The 20,892-nt window shown below is 42.4% G+C and overlaps 1 protein-coding gene across 3 annotated transcripts in view; it reads right to left on the reverse strand.

Annotated features, from left to right (window-relative positions):
- Positions 1-4,364: 4,364 nt before the first annotated feature.
- Positions 4,365-20,892, reverse strand: part of ATP7A (ATPase copper transporting alpha) — a 46,538-nt gene continuing 30,010 nt past the window's right edge. For all 3 annotated transcript variants that reach the window (XM_028714790.2, XM_028714789.2, XM_077922624.1), the window contains exons 15-23: positions 19,631-19,825; positions 19,013-19,195; positions 17,574-17,787; positions 16,396-16,542; positions 14,781-14,923; positions 14,090-14,293; positions 13,881-13,998; positions 12,693-12,795; positions 4,365-11,762 (exon numbers count right to left, since the gene is read on the reverse strand). In XM_028714790.2, coding sequence (XP_028570623.2) covers positions 11,486-11,762; positions 12,693-12,795; positions 13,881-13,998; positions 14,090-14,293; positions 14,781-14,923; positions 16,396-16,542; positions 17,574-17,787; positions 19,013-19,195; positions 19,631-19,825 — 1,584 coding nt within the window. In that variant the 3' untranslated portion in view covers positions 4,365-11,485. The remainder of the gene's footprint in view (positions 11,763-12,692; positions 12,796-13,880; positions 13,999-14,089; positions 14,294-14,780; positions 14,924-16,395; positions 16,543-17,573; positions 17,788-19,012; positions 19,196-19,630; positions 19,826-20,892) is intronic.

The following is a 20,892-nucleotide window of genomic DNA, read 5'->3' on the forward strand; positions in this document are numbered from 1 at the left end:
TCTCGAAATCCATAGGGGGTGGGAGCATCCTCCACTGCTCCCTTCCAACCTTTGCCTGGAAGCTTAATGTCTCACCATAGATGGGCAGAGGGACAGACATTTTATTGATCATGGCTTTGCATGGTCTAGGTCTCATCTAGTTCTACAGTGAAATAGTGAGATCCTACATTGAATCACCTACAGCAGGGATCAGCAAACTTATCAGCTGTGGGCCGGTCAACCATCCCTCAGACCTTGTGGGGGGGTTGGACTATATTTTTTGGGGGAAATGAACAAATTCCTATGCCCCATAAATAATCCAGAGATGCATTTTAAATAAAAGGACACATTCTACTCATGTAAAAACGTGCTGATTCCCAGACCGTCCACAGGCCAGATTGAGAAGGCAATTGGGCTGCATCCGGCCACCGGGCCTTAGGTTGCCTACCCCTGACCTACAGCATAACCTCATTTTTAAACTTGCTACTTTGGTGTGTGTGTGTGTGTGTGTGTGTGTGTGTGCCTGCCCAGCTGCAAAAATAGTGTTGAGGTCAACTTAAGATACAGTATTGGCCCGAATATAAGCCACACCTTTAAAATTGGAGAGGGGAAAAGAAAAATTACCGTATTTTTCATCCTATAGGATGCACTTTTCCCCCTCCAAAAATGAAGGGGAAATGTGTGTGCGTCCTATGGGGCGAATGCAGGCTTTCGCTGAAGCCTGGAGAGTGAGAGGGGTCGGTGCACACCAACCCCTCTCGCTCTCCAGGCTTCAGGAAGCTACCCGCAAGCCTTGCGAGCCCGTGGGAGTTCCCGCCGGGCTCCCATGGCTTGCAGAGAGCTGCCTGCATCCCAAAGCCTGGGGCATGCAGCAGAGCGCACCCCGGGCTTCGGGCAGCTCTCCACAAGCTGTGGGAGACCGGCGGGAAGTCGCGCTGGGCTCCCCCGGCTTGCAGAGAGCTGCCTGCATCCCAAAACCTGGGGTGCGCGCCCCGGGCAGATATCCGCAAGCCTGGGGAGACCGGCGCGACTTCCTGCGGGCTCCCTAGGCTTGGGGATAGCAGCCTGTTCTGGGGGCTGGGGTCGGGGGAAGCTCGGGCTTCCCCCGCCCCAGCCCCATGCCTGGGGGGGAAATAATTTTTTTTCTTTATTTCCCCACCCCCCAAAAAACTAGGTGCACCCTATGGGCCGGTACCCGAATATAAGCCACTCCCTTCCTTGCTGCTCCTGGCTGCATATGGGGGGGGGGACGCGCTGCGTTGCTGGCAGCCTTTCCTCTTCCTCGCTCTCTCCCTTCCTGGCCTTGGGGGAGAGGACAGGGGACTGCACGTGGGGAGGGTGACGCTTCACTGCGCTCCTGGCTGAATACCGTAAAGTTGCGAATATAAGCCACACTTTGCGAATATAAGCCACACTTTAACTTTTCACGGTTGGAATTGGGGGGGGGGGTAGTGAGGCCAATATGGTAGTCATGGCTGCAACATTTGATGTTTGCTGCCCTGGCTTTTTTTGGAAAGGGTGGGAGGCAAATCTGAGAGCCAATGTGGGATAGTGGTTAGAGCAGGGGTTGTCAACCTGGTCTCTACAGCCCACTAGTGGGCATTTCAGGATTCTAGGTGGGCAGTAGGGGGTTCTATGGCACAAGCTGAATCCTTCTTCCCTAGAGCACTGGTGGGCAGTAAGGAAATTTTACCATCAAGAAAGATGCATTAGTGGGTGCTAGATAAAAAAAAGGTTGACTACCCCTGAGTTAGAGGGGTGGACCTGGGAGAGCAGGGTTCAAATCCCCACTCAGCCATGAAGCTCATTGTGTGTCCTTGGTTCAGTCACTACCTGTTAGCTGAACCTACTTCACAGGATTGTTGTGGGAAAACTAATGAGGGATGGGGAAAATCATGAAAGCCACCTTGGAGGAAAAGGTGGTGTATAAATGTAAAAAAATGTAAGTAAATAATAGTACTTAAGCCTGGCTTGCAGTTGCTGTACTTGTGAGCTTCTAGGGACCACTTTACGTGCTACGCACAAATAGAAATGTTGAACAGCGTGGAGACTAGCAGTTTGAAACAGGACGAAGATGACAAGGCAGAGATGAGCAAGGTGGATCACTCCTTTAACCCCCACTTGAGGCAATAGGTCACCCATTTTACAGAAGGAAAATTAGCTAATTTTTCCAAACAGATTTTACCCCAAATATATTACAGTGGTACTGCAGGTTAAGAATTTAATTCGTTCCGGAGGTCCATTCTTAACCTGAAACTGTTCTTAACTTGAAGCACCACTTTAGGTAATGGAGCCTCCCGCTGCTGCCGCCGAGTCGCCACTGCGCGATTTCTGTTCTTATCCTGAAGCAAAGTTCTTAACCCGAGGTACTATTTCTGGGTTAGCAGAGTCTGTAACCTGAAGCGTTTGTAACCCGAGGTACCACTGTACACTAAAAACTCAACTGATTTAGGGCAGTGGAGGGTGCTTTTTGTGTGTGTGTTTTGAAAATCCACATCACTTTATGTCACACACTTTCTGCTTATGATAGTAGGACCCAAAGTATATTTAGGAGATCGATTCTTATCATCCCACCCCTACAAGCTTTGAAGGGAAAGGACCCAGCAAATGTTTTCAGAACAAAACTGTACTACATATTACCTGATGAGAGCTTGCATTTGCTGAATTGAGCTTAGCAGAGGAAAGCTAGCCTGTCAGTGCAAGGAAGGACAGCAGATGCTTCAAACTGTGCTCTAGTATCTAATCTATGTAGATTAAAGCAAAGGAAATGGATGTAGATATAGATAGGGCTTCCAACATGGGATTTGTGAAGGACAGATGTATACAGTACTCAGATTTTAACTATATGCACTCAAAAACATTTATTTGCACAAATGTAATACAGAGAGCAAGTGCACAGAATGGGACTAGCCAATGTGGTGCCTCCAACTGTTGGACTCCAGCTTCCATCAGCCCTTGCCAGGGTGGTCTATGGACAAGGATGATTCTAGGAGGAAGACCACAGGTCATCCTTGACTCCATCAGCCCTTCCCAGGTGGTCTATCGACAGGGATGATTGTAGGAGGAAGACCACAGGTCATCCATCCAAGGCTTAGTTAGTGAGTCAAGGGCCAGTTATACCATCTTTCTTCTAATCTCTTCTTTTCCAATGATGATTAGATGACAGCAGTCAAGTTAAGAAAAGTGAGCAAAGCTGCAAGGGCAGGACTATAGCCACAGGAAGCCTGGCTGGTTTCTCTTTTATAAGAGCATTTTGCTTATAACTCTGAGCAAGTCCACCCTCCTCTGCATTTGCCTTTTCACATTGTCGACATCAGCCTCTCCCAACTTTGTGCTCTCCAGATTCAAACCAATCATCTCCAATGAACAAGGCCATAGTCCAAAAACATTGGGAGGACACCATTTTGGAAAGGGCTGGCCTGCATGTCCCTGTCAATTATAGATTTCCTTTAAGGCATTGAAAATAGCAGCTCCTTGAGGGCTAGGGGACACTTGGTGAGGACAGGGAACACAGGGTTGTTTGTTTGTTATTATGTCCTAACTTGTTGTCTTCATTTCGAAGAGGGGGGAAATAGCAGCTCTTAAAATTATATTGCTATATGGTTCGAGGCAGTGGTTCTCTTTTCTAGGGGTATTCACAGGTATGCAGTACCAGCACCTCTTTTGTTGTTGTTAAAAAGTGTGGCACTTACTGCAACAACTTCATAGTGAGTACCAGCAGCTCTTTTTCTAGCAAAGAAAGCACAGGTACTGGGCAAAACAATCTGCTATCTACAGGAAGTCTACCTTGGATTGCCAGCTTTATAAACTGGGTTGCGCTGTAGTTTGGAAGCAGATTTTTTGGGATAGAACAAATTGCTTAAGAACCTAAAAAACCTTGCTGAATCAGGCCAAAGGCCCATCTAGTCCAGCTTGCTGTTCTCACAGTACTCAAGCAGATGCCTCTATGAAAACTACAAGTGGAACCTGAGCACAAGAGCCCTCTAAGCTCCACTTGTGATTCTCAGCAATGGATATGCAGAGGCACATTGTCTCCGACACAACAGGAAGAATATAGGAAAGCTAACCCTAGCATGAATCCATTTGGCACCCATTTATACAGATACTAGTTAAGTGATGTGGTGCTTTGGGGTTGGCTTTTCATCCAGAAGGTAGAACCTCTTCCTTTTTTCCTTGCTCCCCTTCCTTTTCTTTCTAAATATATTGCAATGGGAAAGAATCCAAAAGTTCACAGGAGTGTTGCATTGCGCACTGTGGTGGCGGCGTGGCACTAATTAAAGAATGTAATTTTGAATGGTGCTTAGCTAGGTGAGAGATTTCTGAACAGAAACAGATTGAATGAAACCAAAATGGGGCCCTTCAAATAAAAATCCACACACAACCAGTCTTGTAATGTTGTGATATAACATTTATAGAGCTGAAGGCACATTCTTGACAAGATTATAACTGTGGCATACCCGCCAAATGTAAAATATTATGCATTAAAAGCAAATATTGCACAAAGTTGTTGGTTTTTTTGTTTTGTTTTACAGAGCGTATCCTGAAAATCAAGACATTACATATAGTCATGGCAAGAACTTATGATTTTTTCAGCTGAAAATTAAATGCAACCCAATGTGTACTCACAATAGTACTTTGTAGAACCCATAATCAGAGTCCCAAGGAGATGAAAACATTTCTCGTTTCCTTAAAAATGCAGGACAGCTTTACGGGAGATTGGGAAAGGCCATTCTTATTGTCACAGGTGACCTACAAATCTGGGCTCACCCAAAACATTTGGAAGGCACCCCAAAAATAATAATGGGTATGTGCACACTAAGCATATTAGATTTGCTTACTGAGAAGTTGGGACCAGTGGTCGCAACAAACAAGTGAGCTGTCATGTAACTTGTAAAGCAACCTTCAGCCAATTTTTCATAAATCCTGGACCTGTGTAAGCCACCAGTGAGTCACCTTTGTACTAAAATACCTACATATTTTATTTTTTAAAAAGCAATGGGAAAATGCTATGTAAGCTTCAACCATCTGCCCAGTTGCAGGAGTACACATACACACATCATGTGAGCATTGAACCACCAATGGAACTGCACTCACTGCATTTTGTTTAGATTATCTTACCTCCTAGTCCACTGGCCTTCAACTGGTAGGTTGGGACCTGCTAGTGGGTGGTGGCCCAATCCAATATGGGTTGCAACAGGAGCACTGCCACCATGCAAAAATATGGCAAAAGATTAAGAAATGGGTCCCCAAATGAATGTTTGGGTTAGAAGTAGGTCCTAGGTCTGAAAAGGTTGGAGAGCCCATCAATACTGCATATTTGCAGCAGATGGATATAAACCAGTGACATCACCAACCCAACTCTTATCTGAAAGCAGTTTTTCATTTTTTAAGAAAACGTAATTGCTTTTAACAGACACACCTAAAAAGAAAGAGATGGGTGTACATTTAACTGAATAAATGTACATGTAGCGCTTAAAAAAACTAACAAGGTAGACATCCAACTTGGCAAAACAGGGAGGGGAGGACAAGACAGATGATTAAATCAGCATTCACTTTGCCAGCCAGCCAAATGTGATCTAGAGGAAAGGGAAGCCCTGACTTGCATTTATGTCTGGATTTACTTTCTGGATAGTAATTTAAATGAAGCAGACAGCAGAACATCTTGCCTAACAGTGGAGAAGAGCAATAAATAAATCAAATAAAATGTAAATGCATAGCTTTTTCTGCAGCTTTTTAAAAATAGCTTTTTTTGATATTTTAACACACATGAGTTAACATAAAACTGTAAATAAATGAAATGTGCTCAAGACAGGAAACAAACCATATTTACAAGCAGAGTACATTTTATCGGACTCACTTGCTAGATCATCACCTTGCCGTGGTGAGTGGGCTTTCACGTTCCTATGACCCTTGTGAGAGAAGCTGTTGGAAGCCTTGGACTCTCAGTAGGGTCACCCAAGGCGGTAAGGTCAAAGGGAAGGAGCTAGGCAAATAAGGATCCAAGAAGTCTGCAACGGCAGAACAGGCAGAAGATAACAAGTGGCATGTTACAACGGCTGTGAAGGCGGATGAAGGCTGCAGCAGATAGGAATCTACCAATCGTCATGATACTCATGCCATCGGAATAGAGCCTTACTGCAAAGACTGTGTCATGGTCTGCACACACTGATCTACACACATAAAACAAATTCACGCACAGGCATCTTTCAAAAACCCATCCCAAACCCCCCAAAGTCCCATGGTGATTGGCAATGGTAATGCGGGCAGGACCATGAAATCTGGAAGCCCCTAGTCATAAACCGGCACATGGGCAGATTCAGTTGTTCTGACTCAAGGAATGAGGCAGTTGAGCAGCTCAGCAGCTGTATCCATGACTGAGCAGCCCTTTTTAGGATCCACTCTGCTCACCCTGAAAAGGGGGAGGGGCTAGAAAATGTGCCCTAGACGTAGTCTACCCTCCTTTTTCCCTGACTGGATTACCGCACCCAGTGGAGTCACCACCCAGAGGTCATAAAAGACAATTGAACTTTGGAAGATGGAATATATGGACTTTGTGGGATAACACAGAAAATGAGCATCCTGAATGCAGCCATCATTGCAAGAGAGCTGCAACATTTTAACATTGATATTGAAGTGCTTCAAGACTCTCGAAAAGCAGGAGAGGGACAACTGAAGGAAGAAACACATTCTTCTGGAAAGGTCTATCTGAACAAGAACATCAAAAAATGGGGTAGGCTTCGCTATCAAAAATGATCTTGTGAAGCTCTTGTCAGAAGTCCCTACCGGCATTAATGAGCGACTGTCAACCATTTGAATAAAGCTCACCAAAAACTAACAGGCTACTATTCTAAGTGCTTATGCACCAACACTGGATGCCAATGAAGACATTAAAGAAAAACATTTACTCTCAACTGGATATCATCCTATCAGAGACACCTAAGTCCTCCTGGGTGATTTTAATGCAAGAGTTGGGCAAGATTTCAATCTGTGGCCTGGGACTATTGGAAAAGCAATGATTCTTCAACATCAACTTTGTTGAACTGGTCATGTTTTGCAGATAGCTCATTACTGTCTTCCAAAGCAATTACTCTATTCCAAACTTAAAAATGGAAAGCATAATGCTTTCAACAAAAGAGGTTTAAAGACTCTCTCAAGGCAAATCTTTAAAAATGTGGTATAAACACCGACAACTGGGAAACACTGGCCTGCGAGTGCTCCTTTTGGAGAATAGCCTTTACCAAAGGTTTCATGGACTTTGAAGACGCTTGAACTCAGGATGAAAGGGAGAAACGTGCTAGGAGGAAGGCACGCTTGGCAAACCCTCACCGTGATCAACTCCCGTTTGGAAACCTCTGTCCCCACTGTGGAAGGACGTGTGAATCCAGAATTGGCCTCCACAGTCACTTACAGACTCACTGCTAAGACCGTGTTCATGGAAGACAATCTTACTCGGCTACGAGTGATTGCCAAAGAAGAAAGAAGAAGACATTTTATCGGAACACTGTACAGTCAAGACAGTAAAGTAATTTTGGTTCTTTGAATTAAAGCCAAGTATAAGCTATTATTCACAAAGCATCAAGATGAACATTCCAAAAAAGTTTGGCAAATCACACATAGAAAGGGAAGACACACTGGGTGGGCTTCTGCATCAAGTATGTGATAGCAGTACATTTCAAACCACCACAGAATCATAGAATTGTAGGGTTGGAAGTGACCCCAAGGGACCCCCTACACTGTAGATAAAATCTACACACTAACTCTGCTGCTGAGGAAACAGTGCCTTTGGATCCTCTTTCATTTTTTAAAAAATTAGATTTTATTAAAGCTTTTTCATAATACAACTAGATAAAAGAAACTTAAAAAAAAAAAGAGAAAGAGAAAAGCAGAGTCCTCTGTCAAAGGAAGCTTGTAACTTTTGTCTCACACAGGATGTAGTGAACTCTCCCAGCTCCCACCTGGGAGCTTTCCTTTCTTCTCCCAGTCTCTAACCCTGAGAGTTAGAGAGTCTTCCTTTCCATGCCTCTCGGTCAGGGTCCTTCCACCAATTATCCACTACCTTCGTGTGTATGTAATCCTTGGAACCCAATAATGTCCCAGAGCAGAGGAAACCAAAGATGAAAAATAAAGATAGAGAAGAAAGAAGATAAAACACATCCTCTTTCAGATCTTTTCTGTAAGGAAGCCACTAAAATACACTATCCTATTTCTTGGCCAGTAGCCCTTAAGAGGACAGAGAGGAAACCAAATTTAACAGCTGGCAGTGAAACATTATGGATTCTACCTTCTATTTTCTGCCACAAGAGACACAGAGAAGACTGCAAGATTGTTATGACATGATCATGAATGGCAAATGCTAGTAGCTCATCTCCTGCCAAAAGATAGCACCTACTCCCACAACTTATCTTGTGAATGATCAAAGTGATGTGACAGCTGAAATCCTGTAAATGTTTCATCAAAACACGTCACAAATATTTTTCGAAAGGGGAAAGTGCAGATTTGTTCAGCCTCAAAAAACAAAAACATCCACCGTCAACTGATACATACCCGACTGTGTGGTCCTCCACACCAATTCTCTGGTTTCTCCCTAGCTATAATTCAACTTAGATATGAACCCTTTCAATACAAGCCTTGACATATAACCGTTGCTCCAAAGGAAGAAAACTGTAATACTTCTAGGACAGGCATAGGCAAACTCGGCCCTCCAGAAGTTTTGGGACTACAATTCCCATCCTCCCTAGCTAACAGGACCAGTGGTCAGTGATGATGAGAGTTGTAGTCCCAAAACATCTGGAGGGCTGAGTTTGCCTATGCCTGTTCTAGAATAATACCATTTATCAGGCAACAAACAGGAACTAAACTGAGGTATCATATGGGTCAGATTTTCTTGAGGTGGCAGGACAGGAAGTTAATGGCTCTTCACTGCAGGCTTAACGGGCAATGAAACTGCAGAGCAAGTAAAGTGGATATTTATTCAGGCAAGTAAAGGCTCCCAGACTGGCATGCCATTAAAATTTTAAAATATCTGTTTCTCAGAGTGAAGCCATCACCAGCTCTGCTTTAATAGGCTGATTCCATCAGAAAGAAATTGGCTGCTCTTTCCAACTAATATTTCAAGCATGCTTTGTGTAAATTACAAGGGAGGGGAGAATATAACTTCAAGGGTAGAACAGTGAGATGCAGAAAAATAAATTTCCAAGATTTCTGTTTCACACAGATCAAACATCAAAAACTATTTTCTGTACCCCCCCCCCCAGTATCTTTCCATCATTATTACTATTTTGAAACACAACATCATTGTGAAAATATTTCATTGAGCTTTCCATTGAGCCACTATTGGGCAGTCAATATGGTGTTCTATGCTCAGTTAAGCTGCAGTCTTACAAACATTTCCAGTTTAAAGATTTTTAGAGCACACAATTTACTTCATTCCAAATACACACATTTTTTCACCACTCTTGCCATTGGTGTTTGATGGCTGGCACAGGACCCAACACTTGCATCTAATATGCCAGGTGAAAGGGGGCAAATCGACAGGAAGGGGCCCTTGGCCCTTGCTTTTCCTTTGAAGCCAGCCCCACCCCCTTTTCTGGTAAACCCAGTCTCTTGAGTCAAACTGAGGCTGCAGAGGGTGAGTGGCCACATAACTGCCAAGGACAAAGGGCCGGTGCGGGCCAGCTACGTTCATGATTCCTGAATGTGGGACAGACCTGCACAGGGTGTGTGCCAGAGAGGGTCAGGATTCTGAGTCAGATGATGACTTACTCCCTGGCAGTGGACTTTCACTGATATACTTTCTGTACTCTTATTATCCCATCATGACTTGGGGTGGGAGTGAAACAGCTGCAGTTTGGCTTCATTTCCCCCCTAAGTATGGCTTTAGGAATGGGATTAATGATGACTAAAACTGGTGCATTAATGTCCCTGCAGGTCAAGAACAATAGCCCTGGTGTTTTCTGAACCGTGGTCCTCTCTCTTGCTACTTTAAACACTATAAAAATGCCTCTATTATCAGGTTAAAGGACTCTACAATGTATGTCTTCAACCACTGTTCAAACATCAACAAGGCAATATTCACTGCAAAGGATTACAATCTAAGACCTGCTGAACTGTAAACATGGTGAGAAACGTGGGCAAATCTAGCGCCAATCTCTTTAAAAGTTAAATAATATAACAAATGTATATTGTGATGCAGGGAGACAAAACAATAGCTTCCCATCAATGCAGAACCTGCGCTTTGGCTTAGCACTGCCTTCCCAACCCTTACGCCCTCGAGATGTTCTGAACTGCAAAACTCCCGACAGACCCAAGCCAGCACAGTCGTAACTGTAGCAGTAGCATTGCGACAACCATGACAATTTTTAGTTGAGCGAAATGGAAAAGAAATTAAAAGTTCCAAGACGAAATTTTGTGATCTGCTCAGAAATAAATAAATAAAGAATGCTCAGGAGCCTTAAAAAAAACAAAAACTAAACAAAAAAACCTCATACTCAAAATGCAAGAATGGGAGCTCCCTGAAAGCGCTGAACGAAAACACATCTTTTTAAACTCTGCAGTTTCAAACATCTCAAACTCACCAGCAGACATCTCAGATCACAGATTCATAGAACTGGAAGGAACTGTGAAGGACACCTAGTCCAACCTGCTGCAATGCAGGAATATTTTGGCCCAACATGGGGCTCAAAACCCACGACCCTGAGATTAAGAGTCTCATGCTCTGCCGACTGAGCCACTCCATCTTTTTGAAGTTACAAAGGCACAGACCTTTGAGTAATGAAAAACATCACAAGGCATGGCCCTGACTCCTTGATTCTTTGTGTGGCAGTGGCTGTGGCAAGAGTGGAGCTCCTCTATACACTTGAAAGCACCGTTCTCACCAGTAGCCTCGGGTGAGTGAACTGAATTGTCTATAGCTCTGCAGCTGGGATGGGGAGGAGAAACAAATAACGGGAATTGTTTCCTCCCCCCCCCCCAAATCATGGGAAAACCTGTGTTGCAATGTTTTCTGAAAAATGCCATTTTACACATAGCAAATTAGGAAGAAATTATGAAGACAACCATTACAAAATAAGGCACATCTGTGTTTAAAAAAAAAAAGGAAAGGAAAAAAGAAATCATGGTTTCTATCCTTACTTGTTCACACTCTATAAAATAATGTTGCATTGCATGCAAAGACATGGCCTAGAAACCATGGGCTGGTGACCGCCCTTTCATGATCCCAGCAGCTCAGCAGTGTCTTGCTCTGCACTGGCTTCCAGTGCATACTGTGGCTTGTGAGTGTTGGTTTTGGATAAGCTCTGGCTTGCTATTACTGGCAAAGCACTGCAGAAACTGCCAGCCTCTTGAGTTAGAAGTGATTTTTTGGGGGGTGGGGATATAATTGCCCTGGTCAACTGAGCAACTGAAATCCAATTCAAAACAATCGGAAACACAGTGCAGCTGGTCAACCTCCAGAATAGATCAGTGCATGAAGAGAGACCAAGTCCACTTCTCAGCAAAAAGAAGACTTTCAGAGAATTGTGTCATCTTCCTCCCGGGAATCTACAACTAGAAGGGAGTGCTTGTCTGGCTCACTGAGGACTATGCTGCTAAGGGACCGCTTGTCAGAGAAGAGGGAGTTTAAGGAAGCTCGGCTGTAAGTGACAATTCGGTCCATGAGGTTCAGCTTTGGGGATCTTGGTCCAGTTTCATCAATTCCAATGTGGACACTGATTTCGGAAGGGCTCTTCTGCCTCACCTGGCCATGGGTACGCCGTTCATATTTCTCACAGGTGGGTTTCTTATAGCTAAAGGGAAGGGAAAATGCACAAAAATCACCTCTGCATCAGTTTGAAACAGGGTTGCAATTTAATCATTCAGGTAATAATTATTAAAGCTTGTAGTCTGGACTCTGAATGAGAACCTAGAGGCTGAGAGGGAGGGTGTGTCAGAAGGAAGATGAATTGATATTGATTTTTATATATTCATAACTTTGTATTAATGTAACATTTTTATATGTAACTGTGTTTCTGCAATATTTTGCTTTGTCTTTTTTGTACCCCTCTTAAAGAGATTTTAAAAATATATATTAAGAGGTACAGAAATTAAATAATCAATAATCAAATCAAACTGTGCCAGTTTCCTCCCCTGACCGGCTCCAGAGGTGCCCAGCTACAATATCATCCATAACCAGAACAGACCAGACTGAGGAGCCAGACAGTTCTCTATGTTGCCTGCAATGTCTTTGTGTGAAGGGAGGAAATCCTAACTGGGATGGAAGTGTGGATATAAAGTCTCCTTCTCTTAAAATGCTGTCGCAGGGCTGAGAAGGACAAAGTGGGAATGTGAAAACCATGGTAGTCTAGCAACTAACAGTATTTGATCCCCAATTTAACCAAGGATCAAATCTTTAATTAGGCTAACGAGCTTAATCGGCAATAACTGCAAAAACTGGCATTCTCTAAATAGAGTTGTGATGAGGCTGAATGAGACACGCAACGCATTAAAAATACATTATTGAAAGCTCACTGCATTGAACAGCAGTTATGGGGCAGGGGATTCTTCTGGAAAACTGCAGGCACAGGTAAGTCCTACCTGAATTTTGAAAAGGTAGGACAGAACCCAGCTTGCTGCTTATCCTCTTTGGAAGAGCAAATTATTTTTCTCAAAATGCAACCATGGACTTCACAAGCAAGTCATGAAAGTAAGAATGAGAAGCTTGAGGATATTGTACTTACAATTTTAGCATCAGAGAAGACAACACTACAGAAACGGAAGAGGCAGCCATTGCTGCAGAGCCCATCCAAGGCTGCAGAACCAAACCAACTGGAAGGAAGACGCCTGGGGAGGGAAATTGGAAATAACTCTAGGGGATGTTAAAGAACAAAGTCACAAACATGATTCTGAAATGCATTAAAAAAAAATCAAAGCATGTTAAATTAGTGTTTATGTAGGGGGCAAAGCAGGGCTGACGGCAAAACCCAAGTATAGGATTTATGGACTTGCAGAGGACTTAAATAGAGTGTCAATTGTAGAGTTTTGTAACTACATATTTAATCAAACAGCTGCACTTAGAACAGTCTGGAAACTGCAGCTGGTCCAAAGCAAGGCCAGCTTGACCATTTATGGTCCATTTACAGTTCCCATCACTTTTTAATTGGTTTTAACCTTTAAACTCATAAATGTGTTGGAACCAGGTTTTCTCTCATGTGTACCTGCCTACTCATTGCTTAAGGCCCTCTTCAGAAGCACAGCTCACTCAAATAACTTTGGGTGATAGGGCAGCATGCAAATGCCAAAAATTAAGCAAGCAAGTAAATCTAATCCAGTTTGTTCAGCCCAGACACTGAGGTCCAGTTCTGAGGGCCGTCTGGCAGTTCCTCATTGTGAGATGTGACGCTACAGGGAACCAGGCAGACGGCTTTCTCAGTAATGGCACCTTCCCCATGGAACACCCGCACCCCATCAGTTGTCAAGGAAATAAACAACTATACAACTTTCAACAGACATCTGAAAGCAGCCCTGTATCAATAAGTTTTTAAAGTCTGAAATGTCAGTATTTTTTAATATTCTGTTGGAAGCTGCTCAGAGTGGCAGGGGGAAACCCAGTCAGATAGGTAGGGTATGTATGTATGAATAAACAAACAAACAAACAAACAAACAAATAAAAACTGGGAAAGCTTCCCTTTTTTCTACCCACTATAATTTGCATGAATATTTAAGATTGTTTGGGTATCAGTTGCAACCCTTAACATTCTTCTTTCTGTGCAACATATTTATATCAACTGCAGCTTTCTTCTTTTTCTCACACACAAATTTCTCCCACATTAAGGAATTGTTAATTGATATATACTTGCAATTAATGTTCCATGGAAGAAAAAAAAAGCAATATTATACATATTGTGAAAGTCCAGAATATCACATACCAGCAGCTACAGGAACTCCGACAAGATTGTAAATGAGAGCAAAGACAAAGTTGATTCGTATCCTTTTAACAGTCTTCCGTGATAAATCTATGCTTGCCACCACATCCAGCAAATCATTCTGCCAAGTAAGAATTAACAAGACTAGTTACATTGGTGGCATAATTTGTTTTACATTGAATTAAGGGTCTTCACTCTATCCGATCACTTACCCTAATCAAAACCACATCTGCTGCCTCAATGGCCACATCTGTGCCTGTGCCAATGGCAATTCCAACATTAGCCATGGCAAGAGCAGGGGAATCATTGATCCCATCCCCCACCATTGCTACCCGTTTCCCTTCATCCTGCAGTTGCTTTACTTTGGCAACCTTGTGGGAAGGAAGGACTTCAGCAAACACTTTAGTGATGCCAACCTGAAAAAGAAAAGGAAGTCCAAAACCACACCAGAAGATTCCTCACACACACACAAAAAAATACAGCTGTTAAGAATAATGAGATCCGTGGACCTACGAGATTCTCATCTTCGAAAAGCATTCCCCCAACAATGAGTGGCATTGCTTAGAAATATCAAAGCATTATTTACCTCAGTACATCTCAAGCGATCTGATGCTGTAGACCAGCAATCCCTGCCTCCAAATGTCCAGGGACCAGTAGCATATCTGGTCCCTGAAGCATCCCACCCAACCTGAGCTGTGGTGGAGTCACCAGGGACTGGCAGCTGGTGGCTCTCAGAACCTGTGTGTGGACCACCACTTTGAGTAGCACTGATTTAACTGATGCTCCAATGACTGAATAAGTAATCTATTGCATTTTTAAAAATTGAAGGGGGGAACCTTTGGACCTTGTAGGCATTAGGAAAATTGCCTGAAGCAAGGCAAGCCAACATATGGAGCAGCTTACCTGAGAGGCAATAGACCTGGCTGTTTTGCTGTTATCACCAGTCATCAGAACAACTTCTAAACCCATAGCCTTCAAAGTACGGACTGCCAGCTCTGCTTCAGGTTTCACAGTATCAGCAATAGCTACCAAGCCACAGAGTTCTCCTAGACAGACATGAATATGTTTCCATTAATCTTCTTTGTTTTCTGAAGAGAACAGAAAGACTATTTTTCCTCTTTCCTTCACCCCCTTTCTCCTTCCACCCATGGGGCATTGCACAAATTTAAAGATGGGCTGTTCTTCTGACTTTCCAAGGCAGTGATACTGGCTTTCTGGGCGGAAAGCTTCCAGGAAGTTTCCTAAAGCCCTAGAACTATTGGTATTTAGCTTGTCTTGCATGCAGAACACAAAACTTTAAAAGTATGCCACATTACACACCCTCCTTCCCTTTCTCTCTCTCTCTCTTTCCAGATCTCAAATAATATTTCTAATAGCCAAACCTATCTGAATCGAGGTTCTGTGGGAATCAATAATGCACATTAAATGTCACTTAAAAGTTATATGCAAATGCATTTACTGGCAGCTTTACTTGGAAAGCATTTTAATGGAAATAATTGTAAATACACACAGGTCCCGCTTTGCAAACATAATCTGTTCCTGTGAAACAGTTTGTAAGGCGGGCGCTCACATAGCAAGCTCCATTCCTTCCTAGGGAGAAAACCACAACATGCCCCCAAATTGTTTAAATAAAACCCCGTAATACCATTAACAACATTACTATAATGAATAAAATCACAAACACTGTTACAATTAAACTACATACCTGTATTTATTCAACAAGAAAGCAACGAAACACAAGCCAAACACAAGTTTTGTGGCACAAAGAGCTGACAAGGGAGGAAGGGAATGGGGATTTTTCGGTGAATGCAATTGTGTATCTGTAAATTTGTCTCTCCGTATATCTGTCTCTCTGACTGTTGTTCGGATATCTGATTCAAGACATTCACTTGGTAATGTTAGGTTACAAATCCTTCATGTGTAGATACCTGAAGACTTGTATAACAAGTGTTTACATACTGGGACCTGTGTGTATTTTAAGACACAAGTCAATTGAAAATACTTATTTACATTGCTTAATGTTTAAAGGAAAATGACACTGGATAGGATTACTGTACTGCTTTGTGTATATATTTATTATAGGAATAGTCAACAGGGAAAAAGAAGTTAAGAACAATGTTAGACCTGCCAGTTTGACAGGATTTGTAGCCACACATTCGATTATCTATTAATATTATGAAACAATTCATTTTGAGAACTGGAATATTTTATATAGAAAAATATAGCATACTGTAAGAACATAAGAAGAACCTGCAGGATCAGACCAATGGCACATCTAGTGCAGCATCCTGTTACCATATTCTGCTCTCATGGTTAGTAGCCTTTTGATACCTGTCTCCCCCACAAATTTGTCTAATTCTCTCTTAGAGCTCTCTTTTATCTGTCTTGAAAATATTTTGCTCCTTATTGCTTGAAGTACAACTTTTTCAGTCACTGTTTACTCCTCAGCTGCGTTCTTCCCTGCCTTTTCAATGTATCACACATAAAATCCAATCCTAATCCTCATTATCAAGCTTACCATCCACAGCCACAAGAACAGCAGTGCGACCTCGACGTTCGTGCTCAATCATGGCATTATCAACTTCATTTCTGACAAGCAGACCATTTCTAGACATCCACTCCCGGTTTCCAATTAGAACAGAATACTTGTGGGAACCCCAAGTAGCTGAAAGGAAAATATTACTGCAGTTTCTGAGGAACAGGTGACCTGTTAATTACACACTACTGCTGGTGCATGCTAAGTTTGCAGGAGCATTTACTCATGGCTATTCACGAACATTTATTTACTAGGGATCTATGGCTAGGGACCACAGGTGTGTGGTCAGAATTATCTAGATTATGCACTTGTGCAACAGTGTGCTTACAGCTGAGCTACACGAGCAGCATAGTCACACGGTACAACTTTAGTTGGGACTGTATTACTTCAAGCTGAAGGTAGGGGAAATTGCATGTTTGAAGGCACTCCCAATGTATTCGAGTCTAGTTTTAATCCTGACAAAAGCTTATTTGGGGGTGGGGAGGGAGAAAGATTCAGATACACATCCGACCTGATCTCCAGTAAGAGATGATTCAGTCCAGTGAGAACTGCAACACATGTTTATCCCACTTGGAATGCCTTGCAATACTTTAAATTGATAAAATAAGGGAAATAGTTGACTAAAGAAAACTAAGAGAGTGTGAGAGATGCTGCTCCAGGTAGGAAAATATACTAAACTACGGCCCCACTGAGTTTTGGGCTAGCATACACCCCATTTTACTCTCTTCCTCATGAAAAGATAGAAAACTGAAAGCTTTCACTTTTGATGCCAAATAAAAGGCAGTTTCCCAATACAGCTGAACTCAAGAAACCAGTTTATAGGAAACCAAAAGCTGGCACTTTCAGTTGTGCTTAAAGGAGGGAAAGAGGTAGTGTATGCACTCAAGGCTTACTTCATCTCATTCTTGTGACACTAAACCACAGTTACATCGGAAGTGGATCAGAATAAAGAAGATCAAGAGGAAATTGCCCCCAGTTCCCCTCAGAGCTTTTACAAGGCACAATTTACTATTGGGCTGGTATTTTACTTTTTTAAAAGCAAAGGAGACCTCAGATCCCAGCCTCAGTGAAAGAGAAAGGCTGATGCACCTCTAGCAACAGATGCCAAAACAAGGCTTCTGCTTACATGAAGCACATTTGACAGATTCATCTCAACTTACTTGGCAACTGCTCATCAATAATCAAGGCAGGATGCATAATCTCCTCAATCTTCTCATCCATTTTCACAAGGGCTGAATTCCTGACATTGTTCTCTTCCATGGTCTCACTCTTGCTGCACAACAGGGCTTCAATATTGGTGACTTTACAGCTAATGCCACAGCCAGGGACTACTTGAAAATCAGTACAAGTTCCAAGGGTGTCTGTGTCCAATTCCTAAAGAGAATATATAATCAGATAGTGCTTGGGATTTGGTAAATGCATACTAGACTTTAAAAGTCATTCTGCAAAAGCATATATATATCCAAGATTGTAATGTGAGAAACTGAGCCTTCAGAGTCATTGGCTCAGTCCTGTGGAACACCCTGCCACTAGGGATTCAGCAGGTGCCATCTGTGCCAACTTTTAAATGTGTGAAAACTTTTCTGTTACACCAGGCCTATGAAGGCAATAAGGAGTATACCCCCCCACAATGGCCTATTGATACTTGTGTTTAATTTCTTTTTTCTTTTAACTAGTTTTAAACTTTTTTGTTTTTATTGTTTTTAAATTGTTGTAAACTGCTGCGATATATCTTTATGATGCAGTGGTATATCAATATTTTTATAAATAAATAATACATAATAGGTTGAGGGAACAAAAGTACAAAGGAGCTAAAGACTAAAGAAGTGCTAAGAAATAATCACATATTTGTAAGACCTGTAAATAATGAGGCTTTTCAGAAAGCCAAGTGCGGTTTATTAATTTCAGTGGGTCTTCTCTGAGCAGAACTTACGTTATATACAACTCCATAGATTTCTAGACAATTCAGAATTATGTACACAGAGCTGTATTAATTATAATTATTTAAATATAATTCACTAAGTAAAATTAACCAGTTACTAAAAATATACTGTAGTAAATATCATTGTGGTGCCCATTGGCTTACATTGTTATCCCACCCTTGTTCCAAGCAGCTCAGGGTGGCATGCATGATTCTCTCTCCACCCCAACCCTCCCCATTTGATGACATCCTGATAACCATCCTATGAGGCAGATAAAGCTAAAACAGAGCAATTGGGTCAAGGTAACCAAGTGAGCTTCATGTGTTAGTGGATATTTGAACCTGGGTGGCCCCATCCCAGTATGACATGCTGAGAGAGACTGTAGGCGCACATCCCTCTGCTGGTCAGAATATTGCAGCTGTTCCTTTACTTCACAGCATGCTATGAGCTCAAAATCCTATACTCATGAACTCTCACTCCAGAGAGAAATCTGATGACAAAGACAGCCTTACCATGTCACAACATTTCCAGATAAGGTGTGAATATGTAGTAATTGTGGTTATTTCACTGCATGGCAGGAAAGTTCAGACATGGCTGTTATGTCCCCCACAATTAAGTTGGTACTTGGCAGATAGTTAAGAGGGTGAATCAAGAAATCTCTGTATGTGCTCCTCTACCTGTTTGCAGTATTTGGTAATAGCTGCTCCCAGGGGGTGCTCACTGTTGCTCTCAGCGGTTCCCACTAGTGCCAAAATCTTATTGCGTGGCATCCGGTTACTCTCCACTAGGATCTTCACCTGCATCACCACTGGAGTTCCATGGGTGATGGTCCCTGTCTTATCAAATACCACAACCTTAACCTGCAAAAAGAACGCAAACCACATTAGAAACCAAGTGCTTTCTGTCCCTCACCCCACCCCTTTTTTTTTGCAGACTAAAGTCATACAAGCTTTGGGGAAGGATAAATAAATAAATATATAAATAAATAAATTTTATTTGTATCCCGCTCTCCCCTGCCAAAGCCAGGCTCAGAGCGGCTAAAATCATATAAATAAGACAATATGCATAGTACAATATACAATATGCAAATAAAATAACATTCAACATTCATTAAAACAATATAGAATAATATTAAATATCAGCATTTCAAAATTAAACAGAAATCCACTCAACAGTTACAATAAGTAATTTCTGAATCAATAAAACAACAGCAAACCATGAATGAAGTTAGCCAGATCCTTTTTAGAAACATGACAGTTTGTGGCCAAACTGTAAAGGAAAGTCTGATTTCTTACCTTGTGAGCCATCTCTAGAGGTTCTCCACCTTTGATCAAGATGCCATTTTGTGCTCCTACACCAGTACCCACCATCACAGCTGTTGGGGTTGCTAGTCCCAAAGAACAAGGGCAAGCAATACAAAGCACTGTAATGGAGGCTTGGAAAGCAAAGCGGATTATCACTTCGTCTTTGGAAATGCTCTTATTGTACCCCTATTGACAAACAAACTGTTAGTTGCTTAGGTATGGACAAGGGTTGTTCACAAGAAAAATACAGCTTATTCTAAGGCAACTTTGACCACTCACTAACTGGCTCACAAATTTATTTAGGGCTTAATTCGAAGTGTGGTGCTGACCTACAAAATTCTGTGTGGCCTGGGCCCCACATATCTATGGGACCACCTCCACTTCAAGGCCAACCTAAATCAATATACAGGTGAAACTTGAAAAATTAGAATATTGTGGAAAAGTTCGTTTATTTCAGTAATTCAACTTAAAAGGTGAAACTAATATATGAGATAGACTCATGACACGCAAAGCGAGATATGTCAAGCCTTTATTTGTTATAATTGTGATGATTATGGCGTACAGCTGATGAAAACCCCAAATTAACAATCTCAGAAAATTAGAATATTAAACGAAATCAGCAAAACAAGGATTGCAAATAGAGCAATATTGGACTTCTGAGAAGTAGAAGCATGCATATGTACTCAGTACTTGGTTTGGGCCCCTTTTGCAACAATTACTGCCTCAATGCGGCTTGGTATGGATGCTCTCAGTCTGTGGCACTGCTGAGGTGTTATGGAAGACCAGGATGCTTCAATAGCAGCCTTCAGCTCTTCTGCATTGCTCGGTCTCACGTCTCTCATCTTTCTCCTGGCAATGCCCCATAGATTCTCTATGCGGTCAGGTCAGGCGAGTTTGCTAGCCAATCAAGCACAGTAATTCCATGGGCATTGAACCACGTTTTGGTACTTTTGGCAGTGTGGGCAGGTGCCAAGTCCTGCTGGAAAATGAAGTCAGCATTCCCATAAAGCTCATCTGCGGAAGGAAGCATGAAGTGCTCCAAAATCTCCTGGTAGACGGCTGCGTTGACCCTGGACTTAATGAAGCACAGTGGACCAACACCAGCTGATGACACAGTTCCCCAAATCAACACAGACTGTGGAAACTCACACTGGACTTCAAGCATCTGGCATTGTGTGCCTCCCCATTCCTACTCCAGACTCTGGGTCCTTGGTTTCGAAATGAGATGCAAAAGTTGCTCTCATCAGAAAAGA

This window comes from Podarcis muralis, chromosome Z, assembly GCF_964188315.1.
Source record: "Podarcis muralis chromosome Z, rPodMur119.hap1.1, whole genome shotgun sequence".
NCBI lineage: Eukaryota > Metazoa > Chordata > Lepidosauria > Squamata > Lacertidae > Podarcis > Podarcis muralis.